Here is a 17,948-nt window from a genome sequence, read left to right as displayed (position 1 = left end):
CGGGAATGAAGTAGTCTTTTATTTCAGCAAACGCGGATAGGATGCAAGAAGCTATTCGGATCCCTTAACACGCTGTGAACGTTAAGTCGACTATTCACATCCTCTCGTTATACATCATTAGTCGAAGTGCGTATTTTAATATTTTGTCTTTAATCAGTCGCGTCATATCTAAATATTGTTTTTTTTTAAACCAATTCTAATTTCGAAATCAAGTAACCCATTCGCCATTTCAGTGTAAATAACAGTAATTACATTTAAATATTTTTAAAACAAACCTATCGAAGTTTTCATCAACACTGCAAACTCAAAATATCTCTTCGCGCGCTCATTAGCAACCATTTCAACTATTTTCAAATGAAACTCAGACTCTACACGTCTAATTCTTTTCCATCAAAGCTGCTGCTTTTTCTCCTTGTTTTGCTTATGTTAATGACGTATACCTAAGTATATTTTTCAAATTCTAGGAAAGCAATCGGTCGGTAAATAAAACATCGGATATCATTCACTTTTATCACCTGTGTGTTTCACACTGAATTGCTTTATAATTGCAAATAGACATATTGTTATCTTCGAGTTTATCTCCTTTAGAAGATTTCAATCTGGAGTTATATTTATTTCAACAATGTATTGAATTTGCTACGCAACCAATATATCAGGATCTCAGGTCTCATGCAATCTAAAAGGTTGATACAAATATATTTTTTCGTGATCGAAGTTTGCGATATCTTTTCAAAAAGGTGAGAAAAAACTGAAAATAAAACGTTATGTTTTGATACTTCAAATGTCAACATAATTCATATTTATCGGTTTGTATTTTTTTAAAAGCCCCGAGTCAGTAACGTATTATCATACAGCGATTTATCGCAATACCTTCTTATGCCGACTGTGCCGTCGATTCATATTTGAGTTACACAATAACAAGTTGATTTCGTTTTCGCCAAGTTTGTCAGGAATCTGACATTTCATATGACAATCGGAATTCCTAGCAAGAGGTTTAGGATACCAAGGAGTGATTCATCGACTACTGAGGATGCATTTGGTGTGAATAAGCTTTTAACAAAGCCATGAGAAGCTTAAGTTAATGAATGGCACCTGCGGAACGTAGCGAATCGAACTTTCCCTGTAGTTAAGAGGGATCAAATTCGCTTAGGTTTGAACATTAGCAGCTAATATTTTAAGTACGCAGTCGGATCGAGATTGTTAGAAAACGAACAGAAAGCGGTTACGGTTAGCTGTCTTCACAGACCCGCGGCAAGGCATTTTAACTACCTAGGGAACCAACATTGGAAGGAAAAAAGATTCTGGTCAGTTTTGTTTTGATCTTAGTAGTATTATTATATAATAATTCAATGACTTTTAAATTTTCCTTCATTTGGAGAGTAAATACCAAAAAAGCGCTTCTCTAAAGGCAAACTTACGACCATGGCATAAATTATCTCACCGGCTGAGACACATTCCCACCTCTTTTTAAGGTGTAGAGGGCTATAAACTTTGATGGAAGACATATTTGCAAACTGGAAGAAACAAACAAACACTCAAACAAACACAAAAAAGTATACGACAATGCTCAAATTGCCATAGCAAATTATTTTCATGACGGGTTTTAACATCAACTCATGAAGAGTTTAAACATCAACTCATCAAGCTCGCTTTCAGAAACATTTTAGCCGCTGCTTCCTCTTAAATGTGTCTTGCCAAACCATTCAGGACATGTAGTTCATTTCATTCAGCTTTTGCACTAACGCAGAGGGCGACACAACCTTCTCTCCCACCGGCCTTCGAATCAAGTCGAGCTGATCAATTCATGAAGTTAAAGATCTACCGCCAAAGGATAAAGTACTACTTAAACGATTTTGCTTGGATTAAATTTATCAGTGTAAGCCTAACGAAACTTTTTTATCGCTAACACGTCAGTATTTACCATTTTCAGAAAAGACTGACCAATTAGATGAAAAAATCTTTCTCCAAGCTTTCAACTTACCATTAGCTTTTGGAGAACAGCGCCGAAACGATCGCACCATTACCTACATTTCCCATGCAAATTACTCATTTAAGGCTTTTCATTGGAAACATTAAAGTCAAATTGCTTTGACGAAAGCCGCAACGCTTTCCAGCACGCTTAAAACTTTGCTCATAAAGACGAATATCGGGCCTTAGTCTCCAGGTGACGTTTGTGAGACTAGAGAGTCACGTAACTTCTACACTTTCTTTAACGTGTTACTGAAGCCAAGAGGAATCTGTTTCAGGTAGTTTCTTTGATTCTTATTTTTTTCACTGATTTTAGAGTTCGATTATTAATTAATATCTCTTAAAAGGGTTTCAAGGCTGAATTGTACGCGTACCTAGACCATGAATTTGGAGTCAATAATTCAGGTTAAACTTGCAAATGTAAACTGGTCGGTTTTTTCCTAACGTACACACATTTTACAATGTAAACTGTTTTATGTCAAAATGGCAGATGTTAATTTGAGTACATTCTATTTATCAAAAATAGGTCAGCTCACCAAAAATCAAGAATTGTCAGGGTAGTCAAAATGGGAATCGAAAGCAGATTGATTTCATACGTAGATTGACTCAATTTAACCTTTGTCCCTCATTGAATTACCCTTCGATCCACGCTAAAGACGGAGAGCACGATTTTTTTTGCGCAGACGGACCGACTTTGGCTAGTAGATGTAATGTTTTACTTTCTCCCCGGTAAATTGGTTTATGAACGATTTTTGTGTGTATAACAGTGTTATTTGCATAGAATTTATCCCTTCTACTCAAACCTTTGGTAAGGTAAAAAAAAAAAACAAAAAAAAGCTGCAACGATCAAATCAGAGGAGCTTAGTAACAAAGTAACATTTTGAATCGACCGGATTAACTCTGTCACTCCTAAGATCTCATCGTCAACTTGCGTCAACCAATTCAATTCACTTACAACACTGATGAGGGACCCAATGAGGTGATGGCTTTTGAGGCCGACGATGTAAATTTTGGTCAAATCACGGCCAACGGTAAATATATTTTGTGGTCGCGTTTACAGTTCACCTATTTTTATGACTAGCAGTTAAAATTTGTCAATATTTTACGCATAACGGCTAAATTTTTTGGCTGTTTTTCAGTTAACGTTTAACCTCATTGAGACCCTCCAAAATGTCACTATTGTTGAAATGTTGGTTGATTTTAACTTGCGCAGACCAATTATCAATGATATGGTAATAAACGGCAAACGATTGGCGAATGAAATTCCACCGATTTATTGACGAAAAGAAGCTGAACGAATCCTTCGACAGAAGCTCGTCATGTCAAAAGGTGGACGATCGCAACAAGTGGCATGATTAACCAACCAAATTTGAGGAGTAAGGAAATATGTGTGATCGAGGAGTTTCAAGAAAAATAATTTTTCACCATATTTCGCTGATCCTGCCAGTGTTTAGAATCACATTATGATGAAATTAGAACGTGGTGTAGCTCCTAAGTAATTCCGTTTACCCAGTAGAAAAGCTTTGATTCTCAAGTGCCTGGCGTCCCGCGTGACTGCGATAAGGGAATCATATCAGCGCTTTGAACCCTGAAAGTGATAAGCATTTAAATTCTCCTTACAATACCAGCCCTGGATCACACATTAAGGTCGCAAGAATAAAGGAACTGATCACATTTGAAAGAAGTTTTTTATTATTAAACAAATTCTCCATATCTGCACCTTAGAATATCTACAAAAAAAGTTTGGTGAATATCCTCACTGATGTTAAGGTGTTCAGGGTTTGTGAATCATCCCATGCTGAAGACAACCAAGATTTAGCAGCTTTTCTTATGCTTTTGCTATTATTTTATTATTATCTCTTATGTATAAAGTAGCATGTATACAAACTTGGAAAACAATGTTTTACTACTTCGCCCAGAATTCCCATATCATTATTATCTGGCCAAAAAAAGCCCTTTGTACAAAATCATTCGTCGAGAAATTAAAAAAGTCATCTCTTGTCTTACTTCACGCGAGCAACTTTCTTATGAGGTCTGTGATCCATCAGTGTTTCATAAGATCATTACAAGAAGTGATATTTGTTAAAAACAGCTGAACTGAAAAAAACAAAACATCTTCATTATTATTAAAAACAACGGGCTGAATTGAAGAGGTCTCGCCATTGGGTGCCTACAAAACCTTGAGCAATCTTAATGGGAACGAAATGGTTCTTTTTGAAAGTTCTAATTTTTTTTTCATATCACTTGATGTCTTTCCCTTGACTCCGTAACCACTTTATCGCAGTGTTGTATTGTGCTCTGATCTTAAATTGGTCCGGGGCTTAATTTCCGAGGTCTCAATGTTTCATACGGTTTCGCTTTAATTTGTTTTCTCCAATCCGAACGACCGTCGGCAATGCTTTTATCTTGGAGGTATGAATCAGATAGGAAGGGAAACAAAAAGCTTGTTAAATATCCTGAGCTTTATTTTATGTCCGACCTGATATGTATAAAAATTAAACTGGAAGCTTAACTGTGACGTACAAATTGAATACAAGTAAAACTTTTGATTCGCCAAAATTTTTTAAAATTATCAGTAAAACATTTTAAACTATATGATAATATTTTCTTTAATTTAGGAGTAGGTCATGGATTACGGAAGTAGATGGTTAAATTATTGCAAACAGAGAAAAAATAAATGGGAAGATAAAAGAAAAAACCTTCGCTTTACACATATTTTTCAAAGTAAGAGTACAGTAGAAATGTAAAATCCTTTTTTCTTACTTTGCATTGTGCTGGTAAAACTTTCTTCTGAAATTACCAATCTCCTTCATCGCAGCATGAGTTTATTTCTGAAGGAAATTGAGATGTGCAAGGTATGGCAAGGAAATTAGTCAGTGACAATTATAATCAGTTCAAGTTGAGACGGCCAATTTTTGAATTTTTGACAGAAATATATTTTTTGTAAAAACTAGACCTCTCTTAAGTGAGAAAGTCGATGGAAATTCAAGGAGAAATACATTTCTTTGCTCATCTTCGAGGCCTAAATATCCTTACAAGCACAAAAAAGGTCATGACAGATTTCTTTCTTCTGATCTAACAGTGTTGTCCGCCTATATGGCGCTTAATTCATTTCTAAAAATTATAATTAGTGACTATAAACGTAGATCATCCGTAACAACACATCGACCTTTATTGTTTACATTCTATAAAGTTCTTCAAATTACTCATACCACGATCTGTGTCAGCAGAGGATCGCACTTTCTCCATCAATAATTTATCAAAGTTAAGAGTCTATTCATCGATTTAGCCTTACTCTTAAGGCTAAATGAACCGCAAATTAAACATCATAACGTAGGCTATGTTTGACGTCAAATCCGGCACAGCGCGGGGTATACGTATAAATTTTTAAGCTGCTGCGAAATTGCAACTACATATATCTCTTCGTAATTTACCAGACTTTGTGCACTCTCTGGGGGAATCATGATGTCTCAGCACGTATCTACACCTTGAAGTGATTTGATATCACGCTCCGAAGGTCTTCAAGTGAGTTTTATTTTTATCGTAAGTTAAGTTTTCTCTGTACGCAAGCAGTGTTATTCATTACTTAGGACGATGGAACCACTTGACCGTTTTTGCCAGAGGTTTCACCAGTAGTCATCACCAGTGAGTTGATTATATCCAGATTCGCTTTAATCAAAGATTATTCCCTTTAACGCCGGCTGAAAAAAAGCCTTAAATTTGGGTGATACAGATCCTTTTATATCGACCACGAGAATAACAGATTGTAGAATAGATGAATCGTCCATCTTGATTTATCTCCACCTGAAAATTGTGGTAGTTACTTGGTTCGAGTTTCAACGATGTTCTGAATGTTCGCGTACTGACAATGCTTCCGACAAAGTTTTTTCTCCGTGCATTCATCGCTTTCTTGTTTATACTTAAAAAAAAAACGGACAAACAAGTAATGCTGAGTTAATAGACAGCATGGAAATCGAGCATTGAACTCAGAGAGGAGTGAGCTGATTCATTCCCACTCTTCTTAGCAGATGCACGAATACCTCGTTGGTCGAGGTACGCATGAATCAACAGTAATGATTTTATATCAAAAAAATATTGCAAGATTATTCCATGTTTTTTAAACAAGTTAGTCGTCAAAGCTGATTTCGATAACTAAAACAACACCGCTCTACATGTAAACTTCAGAAATTATTTATTCATGCAGAAAATTGTTGAACAACTGAGAAAGCTTTCAAGATATACCTTGATCCACTGCTCTAACTTAAAGTTTTATTATCAAACGTATCGGGTTGCTCGAGTAACATATTTCTAATTTCCCCTAGTTCGGCGACTTGTTTTTATTTCCCCGGAATATCACAAAAAAAGGTTATTATTTCTGTGAATTATAGACCTTAACTAGTTTCCTGCTCGTCAGACATGAAGTCTGGGCGAAGAAATAAAGACGACTGTGTAACGAGAAAAAGTATAATTTCTAGTGGGTGGATTTCAGCGCAGGTGAGCAACTTAGATTTTTCCAGTTTGATCCTTTAGCTGGTTTGTAAAGTTTTCAATGCATGAATTTTCCTGTACTGAAGGTTTTCGCAAATTGTTTGATCGTCTTTTCGCGGCAAAGTTTTGCCATTTCTTTCACATTGTCTTATGAGCACTAATTATTCATGCTTACGGTTTTGAAAACTTTTTATTGCCTTTGGTTACCCATAGGCAATAAAAATTATTTTTGAAAATAAAATGATTTATGACCTGAAAAAATTTCACAAAATCAAATGCTCTAAATTTCAGTTGGTTGTCTCAGCAAAATTGCCAAAGGTCACTAGACTAGTTTCGATCGCGCCAAAAAGTCCTCAAAATTTGACATAATGGCGACGCTAAAACTCATTAAATGATTATCTCATCTCTGAAAACTAACATCAGTTAAATTCAGCAGCTCTCCGGCACTGGAGGAAATACTTGGTACGAAAACCAGGCTTAATGATCAGAAATTTTCATCATGGGTTCCTGCCGTCTTCCATTTTTGTACTTTCCAAGGATCCTTGTTTGTGAATCCATAGAATTTTGTAAAAGGTAGTGCTTGCTTAAATTACACCCAATATGACGAAATAGTGGAGTATGCTTACAATCACTTAAAGGTGCACTTTATACAGTCGCACGATTCAAGTTTTTGCGTACAGAGAGACTCTAATTTTCTCGACAGATCATGCATACTTGATCATACTTGTGTTAGCAGTTCATCATGTGATAATCATGTGCTTCCAATACCGTGGTTTTGCAATCTAAAGGTTAAATTCAGAAGAGTGGCGATATAGATTGTGCAGACTGTGATATTTTATTTTGGACAGCAACAAACATATGAGAAGAACAAACGTGAAACATTTTCGTTCATAAACCTCCTACGTGTAATCAGAAGATGCCGCACTTGTTCCGGCCTGCTTTTAGTCTATTAATTCCACCATATTTACTGTTTTTGCTCAGGTGAAAAGGTTATTTAGCTGTTTTTCTGGTCGTTAATCCAAACGATCTATATTTAGCGCTTTCACATAAGGAGAGGCCTGAGGGTCAAATATGTTCAACAGAAGGATCAAAACATAGCGTGACAGGAACTTGTCTCGTAAATAAAACTCACCATCGAGGCGCCCAAGAGGTTCCATCGAGTCCGCTAGGGCTTAGAAGCAGTCCAAGATTTTTGATAGGCACTTAAAAGCACGTTTTTAAGTGACAGTTGAACTTCTTGGTGGCAGCTTTCAATTATTCTTGTTACGCATGTCAGGGTGACGTCATTGAAAAACACCCAATGCAACGTTTACCTTAAGCATAACAGTTTTATAAAATCAGGAATGGAATGGACTGCCAACACAGCATTTGCTTTTCTCCGATGTACTAGTATACGGGTTGTTTGAAAGGCGGTCGATGCTAGTCCATTAAGACTTAAAGTTGGTTTTTTATTTCTCTTCATGATAGAGAAATACTTTTAGGGCTAACATCTCGTGAATTTTTCCCTTCTTGTAAGGCTGAACTCTAGGAAATACTGTAAAACTGCAAACTTGATCAAAAAACTCCTCCCCAGAGCCATTAAACTAAATGTAAAACTTGCAAGGACCCCCTCACTCCCGGAGGTGACCAAAAGGTAATTTCTCCTGTGGATCATTCAATAAATGGTTTGAACCGGGAGTGACAGTCAATCATGCAATGTGATCGTCCACTTTGAAATGGTCTTGAAACGGGACTGGAAGGGATGGACGTCAACGAAACATTGAACAAGGTAATTTAGTATTTTCAACTGAGTTGATACGTAACTAGGCCACCTTTACGAGTTTCAAAGCTGAAGTTTCGAGCGTTACCCCTCCGTCAGCGTGAATGACGAAGGGCTACCGCTCGAAACGCGGCCAGTTTACGTTATCGACTCAGTTGGTGATACCAAATTATCTTTGCTCTGACGAAGGGCTAACGCTCGAAACGTTAGCTTTAAAACTCTAAACGGTGGCCAAATTAGGTTACTCGGTTGATAATACTAAATTACCCTGTTATACTCTCCCACCGACGCAGCACCACAGTTTCTGTAGAAACTTAACCCCCTTGAAACGTTGAACATGTTGGTTGTTATTGAGTCTTCTTGCCTTCCGACGATCTATACCATGTTTATCACAAAGTGCGAATGCTTTTTCATTACAAAAGTGCAACAAGTGTTATAACAAAGTGGGTAGATTATTACAAAGTGCGACAGAGGTCCATCCAAGGCTAACCACGCGCATGACCGAATGCAAGTTATTTCATCATGCTCCTGATTAGAAACTCTAAAACCTTGTTTATTATACTGACAGTGGACAACGAACTAGCTGGGATGGCTAATAGTCTGCTCCAAGACTCTCGCAAACATCTGGTTTTCCAAAGAAGATTTAGTGAAGAATGAACTGAATAAAGAAAGACAAATAATCTTTACTTTACCAAGATTTCGTGGATCGCTTCAAATTTCTTAAGTTTAACATCTAAATTCATCAGGATGCTGAGAGCGTAAAAATATATTTGCGCACAATATATATATATATATATATATATATATATATATATATATGAAGACAATTTTTGACGATAAAGGAAAAGATATATACATTTTATATATGTTTTTGAGTTGCGACTTTTTCGAAAATGGGTGAATATGCATGTATATGTATATATATTTATATGTATATATTGAGAGAGAGAAAAAACAAAGAGACTACTTTCATCCCTACAAGCCTGTTTCGTGATCACTCACTCATCAGGGGATTTTATAAATATCCCCTGATGAGTGAGTGATCACGTAACAGGCTTGTATGGATGAAAGTAGTCTCTTTGTTTTTTCTCTCTCTCAATATATATCGCGCTCTACTTCTACGTATTGAGCACTGTACTGCGGAAAATCGAAACACAGACTTCCTATATATATATATATATATTTTCATTTTTTTAATTTTTTTAATTTTTTACTTTTTGATATATTAGCGAGAGTAGGAAACTTAGCGATTAATGTCAATCCTTTTTTAAGCTTTAGTGGGATTAATTAGACATTAATATGCTCCGGTGATTCATATTATTCTACAATATTATTCTACGAATATATCTGTTGCTTTTAGTTAAGGAATATAAGAAAAATAATCAAAATGAGAGGTAGTTCTTGTCTCTTGTGTTCTCAAAAGCGAGTTTAAAATCATCCAATGACGATGACGCAGTTGTGGGACGAGGGAAAAATCCTTTTGCGAAAGCTAGAAGTCCATTCCACAGTCCTCTGGCCTTTCCGGCTAATTTTCGCCAACAAGTGACATTCGATCTATTTAATAAGCCCAGATGTTTGAAAACGTTCTTAATCGACGTCAAAACGCTTTGCTCTTCTTTGGTTTTTTGAACATAATGGACAGCGAACAAGACAATGAAAAGATCAACTTGAAGTTTGATACTTCACTTGAACGGAATCTCCAAAGAGGTCCTCCTATTGGTCGCCTTGGACACCGTTTACTTACCAAATGAATTGCATTTGCAGGGATTACATTATTTATAAATTATTCATTCACGCGCTAAAATGGTGTGGAGTTGATTACCTAGTATTGTTGCGACTTTGTTTTCAGAATACATTGATGACGCAGATATGGACGTCGTGAGGTACCCCGAGTTAGACTCTTTGAGGTAGCAAAAGAAAGCCCAGTGCGGGCCGGGAAGATGCCATTCAGAGCATTGAAAGAACGGTATAGCAACTACAACAACCTATGGCTTCAGGCTTTGTTTATTTTGTTCTTACTAACTACAAGATCAGAAACCGGTGAAATCACTCTGGGGTTTTTACTGCCATTTAATGTTCCGACGAATAATTCTGCCGCGGTGGCGCTTACATCAGCAAAAGACTTCGCTTCTGCGTTTCTGCTGGCTGTGGAAGCAGTCAATGATTCATCATTGCTACCCGGGAATCGAGTAACCTTTGTTTTGAACTATACTCAGTGCAACGATGATATTTCAATCAAGACCATGCTCTATCAGTTGGAGAGAGGTGTTCAGGTTATCATAGGACCTGGATGTACCTGTGCGACAGAGGCGAAGTTAGCAGCAGCCGCGAATGTTCCTATGGTTTCGTACGTAAGTACAACAGACACTGATGAAATATAGTTACTTAGCTTGATGTTGCTAACATAGTTGATACTCAATCTCGGCTACAAACAGCGGCTGTCACCCAGCAACTTTGCGAATAAGCTCCATATGTCGATATGATCAATTTTATTGGCAAGAATTGTGAGGCAAAATTTAATCCCAACGAGTACCTTTCGTTCATGATATCCGGATGATTCACGATCTCAAGTGTCAGAGTTGACCGCGGGATATACTTTTTATTTGGGACAATCTTAACACAGCAGCTTCTTAACAATGAAGTATTCTTCACCTTCTTGAGGGCTGTGAATCCTCTCACAATGAAATAATCAAGTTTTTGTTTTTCGCAATAACATACAGGATTACTTCTGTGTTCTTGACCGGAATAGACCCCTAAGGGGGTTGTAACGGAGCCGTTGTCTTTAATAGGAAAAGTGGTCTTTTGGGAATATTGTTTTTGACCGCAAGGTCGCACAGAATACGGACAAACATACTCATGAATTGTGTACATTTCATGCTCTGAGAAATTCTTTGTTTTGAGGAAAGCTTTTGGGCGGTCTGTCCGTTTATAACAAACGCTGATCAAACTTGGAATTTTCATCCATTTTCATAGAACTTATTGTGCCTTTGTCAAGGCGTTGGTGGCAGTAAATAGTGTACGCCAAATGAGACACGGAGGTTGGTTTTTGTCGTGTAGATTTGTGTAAACAAAAGGTGAGCTTAGAATTTGGCAAGAACTGTGACTAAATTGTTTAGGGTTTGCAAACTTTGTCTTACATTTGCATTTTCTTGACGGCACGACGGCTTTCTGATTTAAGAAAAGTTTGATCTGGACTGTTAAGAGAAATTAGAGGACTAGAACCTTAAAATGATATTAATGAAACGCTGCAATAACAAAGCTTACAAACATTGCTTTGTCAGTAGGTTTAAATGCATACATTTTGTAGGTAAATCTTTTTCATTATCATCTTCATTATTTACCCGAAAATTCGTCGCGATTTGGAAACCGTTTAGCGAAACATTAACCGCCGAAAAACCGCGATCTACTGCTGCCTTCCTTCCTGTGCAGCAATTAATAGATAATACCATTTTAAATTGATGTGCTTTATTTCGCTTTTTTCACGTTTCGACTCAATGTTTGAAAATCACACTAAACTGGCATGCAAATTTTAACTTCTTCGCAAAAATACACTTCGGTAATATTTCGATGACTCGGAATATATTTAATTGAAATTTTGCCAAGAAACCAGAAATTGAACTGTCCGCATATCTGAAGAACAACATTTTCAGTGTAGGTCACTCTTGATATTTGTGCTACGTGCCTATCTGTTCACACTATTATACTTGTTGGCACGTTAAAATATCTCTTATCTATATTAAAAACAGTATTCTGACACTCACATCGACGGCTTGCCGAAGAGAGAGTGACAGAAATGAGTAATCCATTCTCGCCTGAATAAATTTTTTTTAAGAGCCATGTTTAAAATTAGGCTTTATCTATCAATTTTAGATGAAAATATTGATCATTTTAACGTTTTTTCCTTGTGCTACCGAACACAAACTCTTCGTTTTTTTCAAATTGTTATTTGAATAAAAAGCCTCTCGTAAAAGCAGTTTGAGTAATTCTATACCGCGAAAAGGTGAAACAGAATGCTATGTTTGGCTGAAAGAGAAAAGATGAATTATTTTTGCGAGAAACACACATTGCAAAGAAATAGATTGACTGCTAAGATTATTTTTGAGTTATTACTCAGAAACGGCTTGAAACGAGTCAAGGGAAAAGAACCATAAATTTCACTAAGCTGTAATATTTCCGGAGCAGTTTTTGATTAGAAACGAATGGTATTGTGAACTGGGTCGGCTGCTATAGACTGGATCATGTTATTACCCATGGAGACCGGAGCACTGATTCAAACTAATAAAAAATATATATATATAAAAACCCAAAGAATAACTGAACAACCTAAACTGAAGATTTCAAAAACAGTTTCTGATCATCGAGATACAACTATCAGAAATATAAAGATTTTCTAACAGTTTCACAGATGGACGCGTCGATGACAGATTGATGCCTATCACGCTTTTTGTGCCTCATTGCAACTTCAAAGGGAAAATTGCCTAGTATTCATCTAGCGGCTTGATACTCACAAAAATGTCAGACATAATAATTGTGAATGTCTTTCAAATTATCAATTTTCTTGAGTTTCATTCTCAGCTAGAACCCGCTCTAGTTTAAGAGATATTTCATTTTTTAGGAGTAACAGCCATTTATTTTACAAATTAAACTTTCCATCTAATGACAGCAAACTGCGCAAAGTCGAATTAAATCGTTTCTGTAATTATATGAAATAATCTTTTTTAAAGTTTGAGTGTCAAACTGCACGTGAGACGACTGAACCTCACGTAATGTGTACTGTATATCAAAAATCTTTTCCAAAGCGGTGGCATCGCATTCATTTTGCGTGCAAATGACAGTCAGGCCACACTGAAAGAAATTTTATATTTCATTTGCTAGGAGAGGTGTTCAACGAAATTGACGTTAAGTTTACAAATTGCGTACTGTCTGCACTCTCGGTTGGAAAGTCCGAAACAGTTGGCATTTTTCGGCGGTAATGATTCATCTCCGACAATTCTTGTTTTAAAAATTTTGACACATCCGGTTATTTGGTATAATATTAGTAAAGAACTTGGAATTTTGAATACGTTTGTTGTTCATACTTTGCCGAAATCGTTTTCCGACGTTTATGAATATATTTAAAAACAGGTCTACACAAAAGAACAAAAGGCTTTGCTGACTGATATGAATTTACTTTTCATGTCCAGAAATTTCACTCCGTATTTTTAAAGCAGCCCTTGTAAAGATTTCTATAAACCTGCACAATTTTACAAGCGTTACGATCAATATGATAAATTTCTGTGGGTTTCTGTAAAGATTTTGGTGTAGTTATGGACAGTGTTATCAACGAAAGGCCATTATTATCAAACTGCTTTTTGTTTTGTTTTTGTCTTTTTCCTCTCCTGTTTGGTAAAGAGTTCGAAGATAATGCCCTTCATTTCCTGTTTATTTTCCCGCTGTTTGCTAATGAATGGCCGATATTGACCGGTTTAATGTTGTTATAACATCATGGAAAAAGACCATCTATGAAAATATTGCGCGTTAATATTACTTTCATGATTGTTGAAGGAATAATTATATTCTCGAATTTTAAATTTTGAATGGAAAGTTCATTGGAAAGTAAACATTTTCCACAATTTTATGATCTCTTAATCGCCCAGTGATTGACAAATATATTTGTCTTTACTGGGCAATAACTAAGGATCTCTTTCAAAACAGAAGGTTGATTGATGTTTGATGGCGGTGCTAAGCATCTCAGTAAACTAGCAATGGTAAACTTAAAGAGGAAGTAGGAGTGAAATTTCATAGTCATCGAGATAAATAACGACAGGTCGCTCCAATTTTTTTCCAGTATTTTTCCAAAGAAAAGGAAAAACAAACCAACAGACATATTTTGCTTGAATTAAATTGTGAACATTCTTACTTTTAAATTATATCGTAAAGTCTTTTTCACAGCTAAGTCTCTGATTAAGGATTTTTAGCGTTCGATGGTATATTTTCCGTCTTAAAGACCGTAACTTGTGGAAATAACCCCATTGTCCATATCATATTCGCAAACCAAAAAAATTCAAGATATTTCTATTTGATAAAAGAGGTGAATATGATTTAAGACGAGAATCCTCGAGAAGACCATCTATTTTAGTGAGAAAGTCCCTTGGAAAAAAGACCTTGAATCGCATTTTTGATTGTGTCACAACCTTTTAGCCGATGATTTCGACTTTGCGTGAATGGAATTTTTATTAGAGAATTGATTTTAGAGACGGCCCACGCTGAGATTGCTATCTTAAGAAAACCTTAAGGGCGTCGAGCCTATTAGTGATCTCTCTGGCCATAATTCCTTTTTTGTTTTCAATTTTCCACTTATGCATTATTAGTCAAATGTTGTCAATGTCTTTCGCGAATAATTGACAGTGTACTTCTGGATCAATCAAATTTGTGTTTCGAAGCAAGTTGACGAGCCAATGTTGAACGCTATATGAACGGGAGATATTCTTATACTCGACTAAAACCCATTACCTTGTTTGTTTACAGTGTGCTGGATTTGTCTGGAAGTGTAGTGGCGGGTTATAAGGCGTGTTTCAGTTGAAGTTAGGACTGAGTGTGAGCCTTATATTGAATTATAATGAGCGGTGCTATTCAGTTCCTCAAAGTTTAAATATGAACATGGTGCCGCTAATCCTTTCGTTTAAACGCGGCGACGGCGAAGTCTTAGGGATTATGATCGCTTTATTGTCTCTAATGGATGACCTTAGAAAGTCACGTAGGACCTAATTGAGATCATAAATTACATTCACTAAAAACGTTTGTGAGTTAATGGATTTCGAATGTAACGAACAGGCAACGTTTGCGAAGAAGAGAATTATGTTTGAAATAACAGCATGAACGGGAAATTACACAGCTTGAGTTGAAATGCCAATTACAGAACGTTTAGATTAGATTTAGCTTAGTTTAAGCGGAAATTTGAAAACCGAATTCAAATGATTCCCGACACATCTCTTGTGTTGTGAAAGAAAAGCGCGTAGTAGATTATCGGTCGACAGTTTTTTAAACCTCGCCTACGTAAATATTTTGCAGTGGGCGATTTAGTGGTCGATTTGTCAGCGCGTCAAACAATCCAGTTGTCTTGGTTAGTGAATGGCAAGTAGCGGAGTTGTGTTCTTGAGAAAAAATAATTTATTTCTGTAATTCATCAGAGAAAAATTATATTAGCGAAGATTAGATAGGTAAACACCTCTAAACATTTTGATCTAAGAGCTGGAACGCTGATCCCAGTGGTGTCTTCATGTTACTTAATACGCGATAAACTCCTGGAGGTGACTATTCAGTGGCAGCTATTATAGTCTCTTTCTCAGCAGCTGTCGCTCATGGGTCTGTTAGCACCGGCTCAGGAAAGTAACCAATCAATTCAGACCAATCGTTCCGGTGAAAGGAAATTTGCTGCAAAACAGTAAAACTTTGGAGACGTTGGCGTTCTTTACACCGCATGCGCATAACGTCCTACACTCTCGGAAGTTATCCATGTTTCAATTGCATATAGCGACTAGGTCTAGTGCAACTCCATTGGGATGGGGTGCTAGTTCATCGAAGGCTACCGCCCTTCCGCCCTCCCCCCCCTCCCCCTCTCCCTCTCCCCCTCACCCCCTCCCTCTCCCCCTCCCCCTCTCCCTCCCCTTCTAGCATCCTATAGGTTTCCCTAACAATTTGCTGCTATTTATTTAATACTGCTGAATGGAAAGAGTAACCGAAGTTGGAGCACAACGCATGAGCAATGCTTGTCAAAATTCGAACTGAACCCGGACCGATTTTGTATCCAACGCGCTTGCGAACCCTCAGGCGTATACCGAAAAACGAACTCAGCCAGGAGAATAATTCATTTGCTGTATTTTAATTTTTTAAACATTTGTACCGTTTTTTCTTCTTAACAGATGTGCATTGACGAAAATCTCTCTGATAAAGTACTTTTTCCAACATTCGCTCGGACAGTTCCGCCAATTAGCAGACTTTCTCCGCCGCTACTCGCACTAATGGAGCATTTTAGATGGACTCGCGTTGGAATAATCGCTCAAACCAATCACCGATGGTCTCATTGGAAAGCGTTGGAGAGCGACCTGAGAAACGGGGGCTTGGCAGTGGGCATCAATCTGACCCTGACGATGGGTGTCCATTTCAACGTCTCCAGTTTGTTACCCGAATTTGAAGAACTTTTTGTGACAGTGGCGAAACAGTCTCGAAGTAAGCTTTACTTGTACAGATAGGAAGAAAAGTGCCGTTGTTATTGAAGTATTTTGACCTCCTCTAGACCATTTAGCAACAAAATATTCGCAATTAAACATGAACTTGAGTCAACCCTTATAAGCTTCTATAAAAGGTTCTTTGACTTAAATTCATTATCTGACTGCTAGCTTATAATCACGTCCTTTTTCACCCCACAGTCATCATTTTAGCTATGGATTACGCCTATGCCCGCCAAGCTCTGAATTACGCCGGAAAAATTGGTTTAAATGACGGTCGCTTTGCATTCATCATGTTTGAGCTGGATTTAGACCTTACTGGGAACAAGACGGGTAATTTGTCAAAATCATGGGAAAGTGATTCAAAAAACACAACTGGGACAGTCTTTGAATCAGCTCTGTTAATCTCTTTGAACAACAACGTAAGCAAGGAATACTTGGCCTTCGCAGACGATGTGAAAAAGAAAAGTTCAAAATTCCCATTTGACAGCCCTGCGTCTTCAGGGAACATGGTGAGAGTAGGATGTTCAATTTTGTTATTTACTCTCTCGCTCATTCATTCATTCACTTAATCAAGTTATGATTCAAGGCGATCAGGATTACTATGATTTCAGGATTGCTTTAGTATTAGCTCAGTTATACACTTACAGCCATATTTACTTTTACAAAACAACCATAACCAATTGGCAATAGACAGAACATATAAATTAATCTACAGAACAGCAACATCTGTTACAAGTATTTCTCTTACAGGTTAGTTACGAGCTTAGTGGCCAATTACCGTCGAGGCAGTTTATCTGGGAGCCACAATCTTATAACTATCGGATAACATGCGTCGACTTTCAAAATAAATCATAATTGCAATGTAATACTATATCTCGTTTTCTGACAACACTAGACCGTCCTTTCACAAAAATTTCTTTCAACATCCTTTTAACTTCATTTACAGCCTCCTATACAAGCAGCCTACCTGTATGACGCGGTTTTTCAGTACGCCGTTGCCTTGAATAAAACTTTAACCAATGGAGGAAAAATTTCAGATGGCCAGAAAATTATAAAGGAGATGCTTGGACAACAATTTGGAAGTAAGTACACCAGGGAAACATCTTAAAGACCAAAGAGAGTTTGACATAGACATGAAACTGAAGAGACGTATTGTAGCTGTGCGATAAGTGTTCCATAAGCTAGGATGCTTAATACGTAATCATGAGGGACCGATAATTTTTCATCGCTCGGGGGACTAGCCGTTGTCAACAGAGTATTAACCCTTTAACTCCTGAGATCTCATTAGTAATTCTCTTTACTGTCTGCCATACAATTCTTATGGTGTCAATTTGGAGAATTTGGTATTAGATCAACTAATAATCCCCTACTTGATATTTTACTTTATTCTCATCACTTCTATGCTTGATATTGTATTGAGATTCTCTCTTGGTCACTCATGGGAGGTAAAGGGTTAAGGGGGGACTACTACAGAAAATTAACCATTATGAAGGGGGGGAGGGGGGGGAATCTTTAGAGTATTA

The 17,948-nt window shown here is 37.0% G+C and overlaps 1 protein-coding gene across 2 annotated transcripts in view; it reads left to right on the top strand.

Annotated features, from left to right (window-relative positions):
• The window catches only part of LOC131793235 (atrial natriuretic peptide receptor 1), a 40,992-nt gene that overhangs the window by 2,613 nt on the left and 20,431 nt on the right, over window positions 1–17,948 (top strand). The window contains exons 1-5 of one of the 2 annotated variants that reach the window (XM_059110652.2): window positions 5,266–5,493; window positions 10,065–10,566; window positions 16,117–16,423; window positions 16,624–16,934; window positions 17,372–17,507. In XM_059110652.2, the coding sequence (XP_058966635.2) occupies window positions 10,156–10,566; window positions 16,117–16,423; window positions 16,624–16,934; window positions 17,372–17,507 (1,165 nt within the window). In that variant the 5' untranslated portion in view covers window positions 5,266–5,493; window positions 10,065–10,155. Of the gene's footprint in view, window positions 1–5,265; window positions 5,494–10,064; window positions 10,567–16,116; window positions 16,424–16,623; window positions 16,935–17,371; window positions 17,508–17,948 lie in introns of those variants that run through there. The other variant, XM_066170907.1, reaches the window with a different exon arrangement.

Source organism: Pocillopora verrucosa, chromosome 8 (assembly GCF_036669915.1).
Source record: "Pocillopora verrucosa isolate sample1 chromosome 8, ASM3666991v2, whole genome shotgun sequence".
NCBI classification, from domain to species: Eukaryota; Metazoa; Cnidaria; class Anthozoa; order Scleractinia; family Pocilloporidae; genus Pocillopora; species Pocillopora verrucosa.
This window is presented reverse-complemented; position numbering and strand designations above follow the sequence as displayed.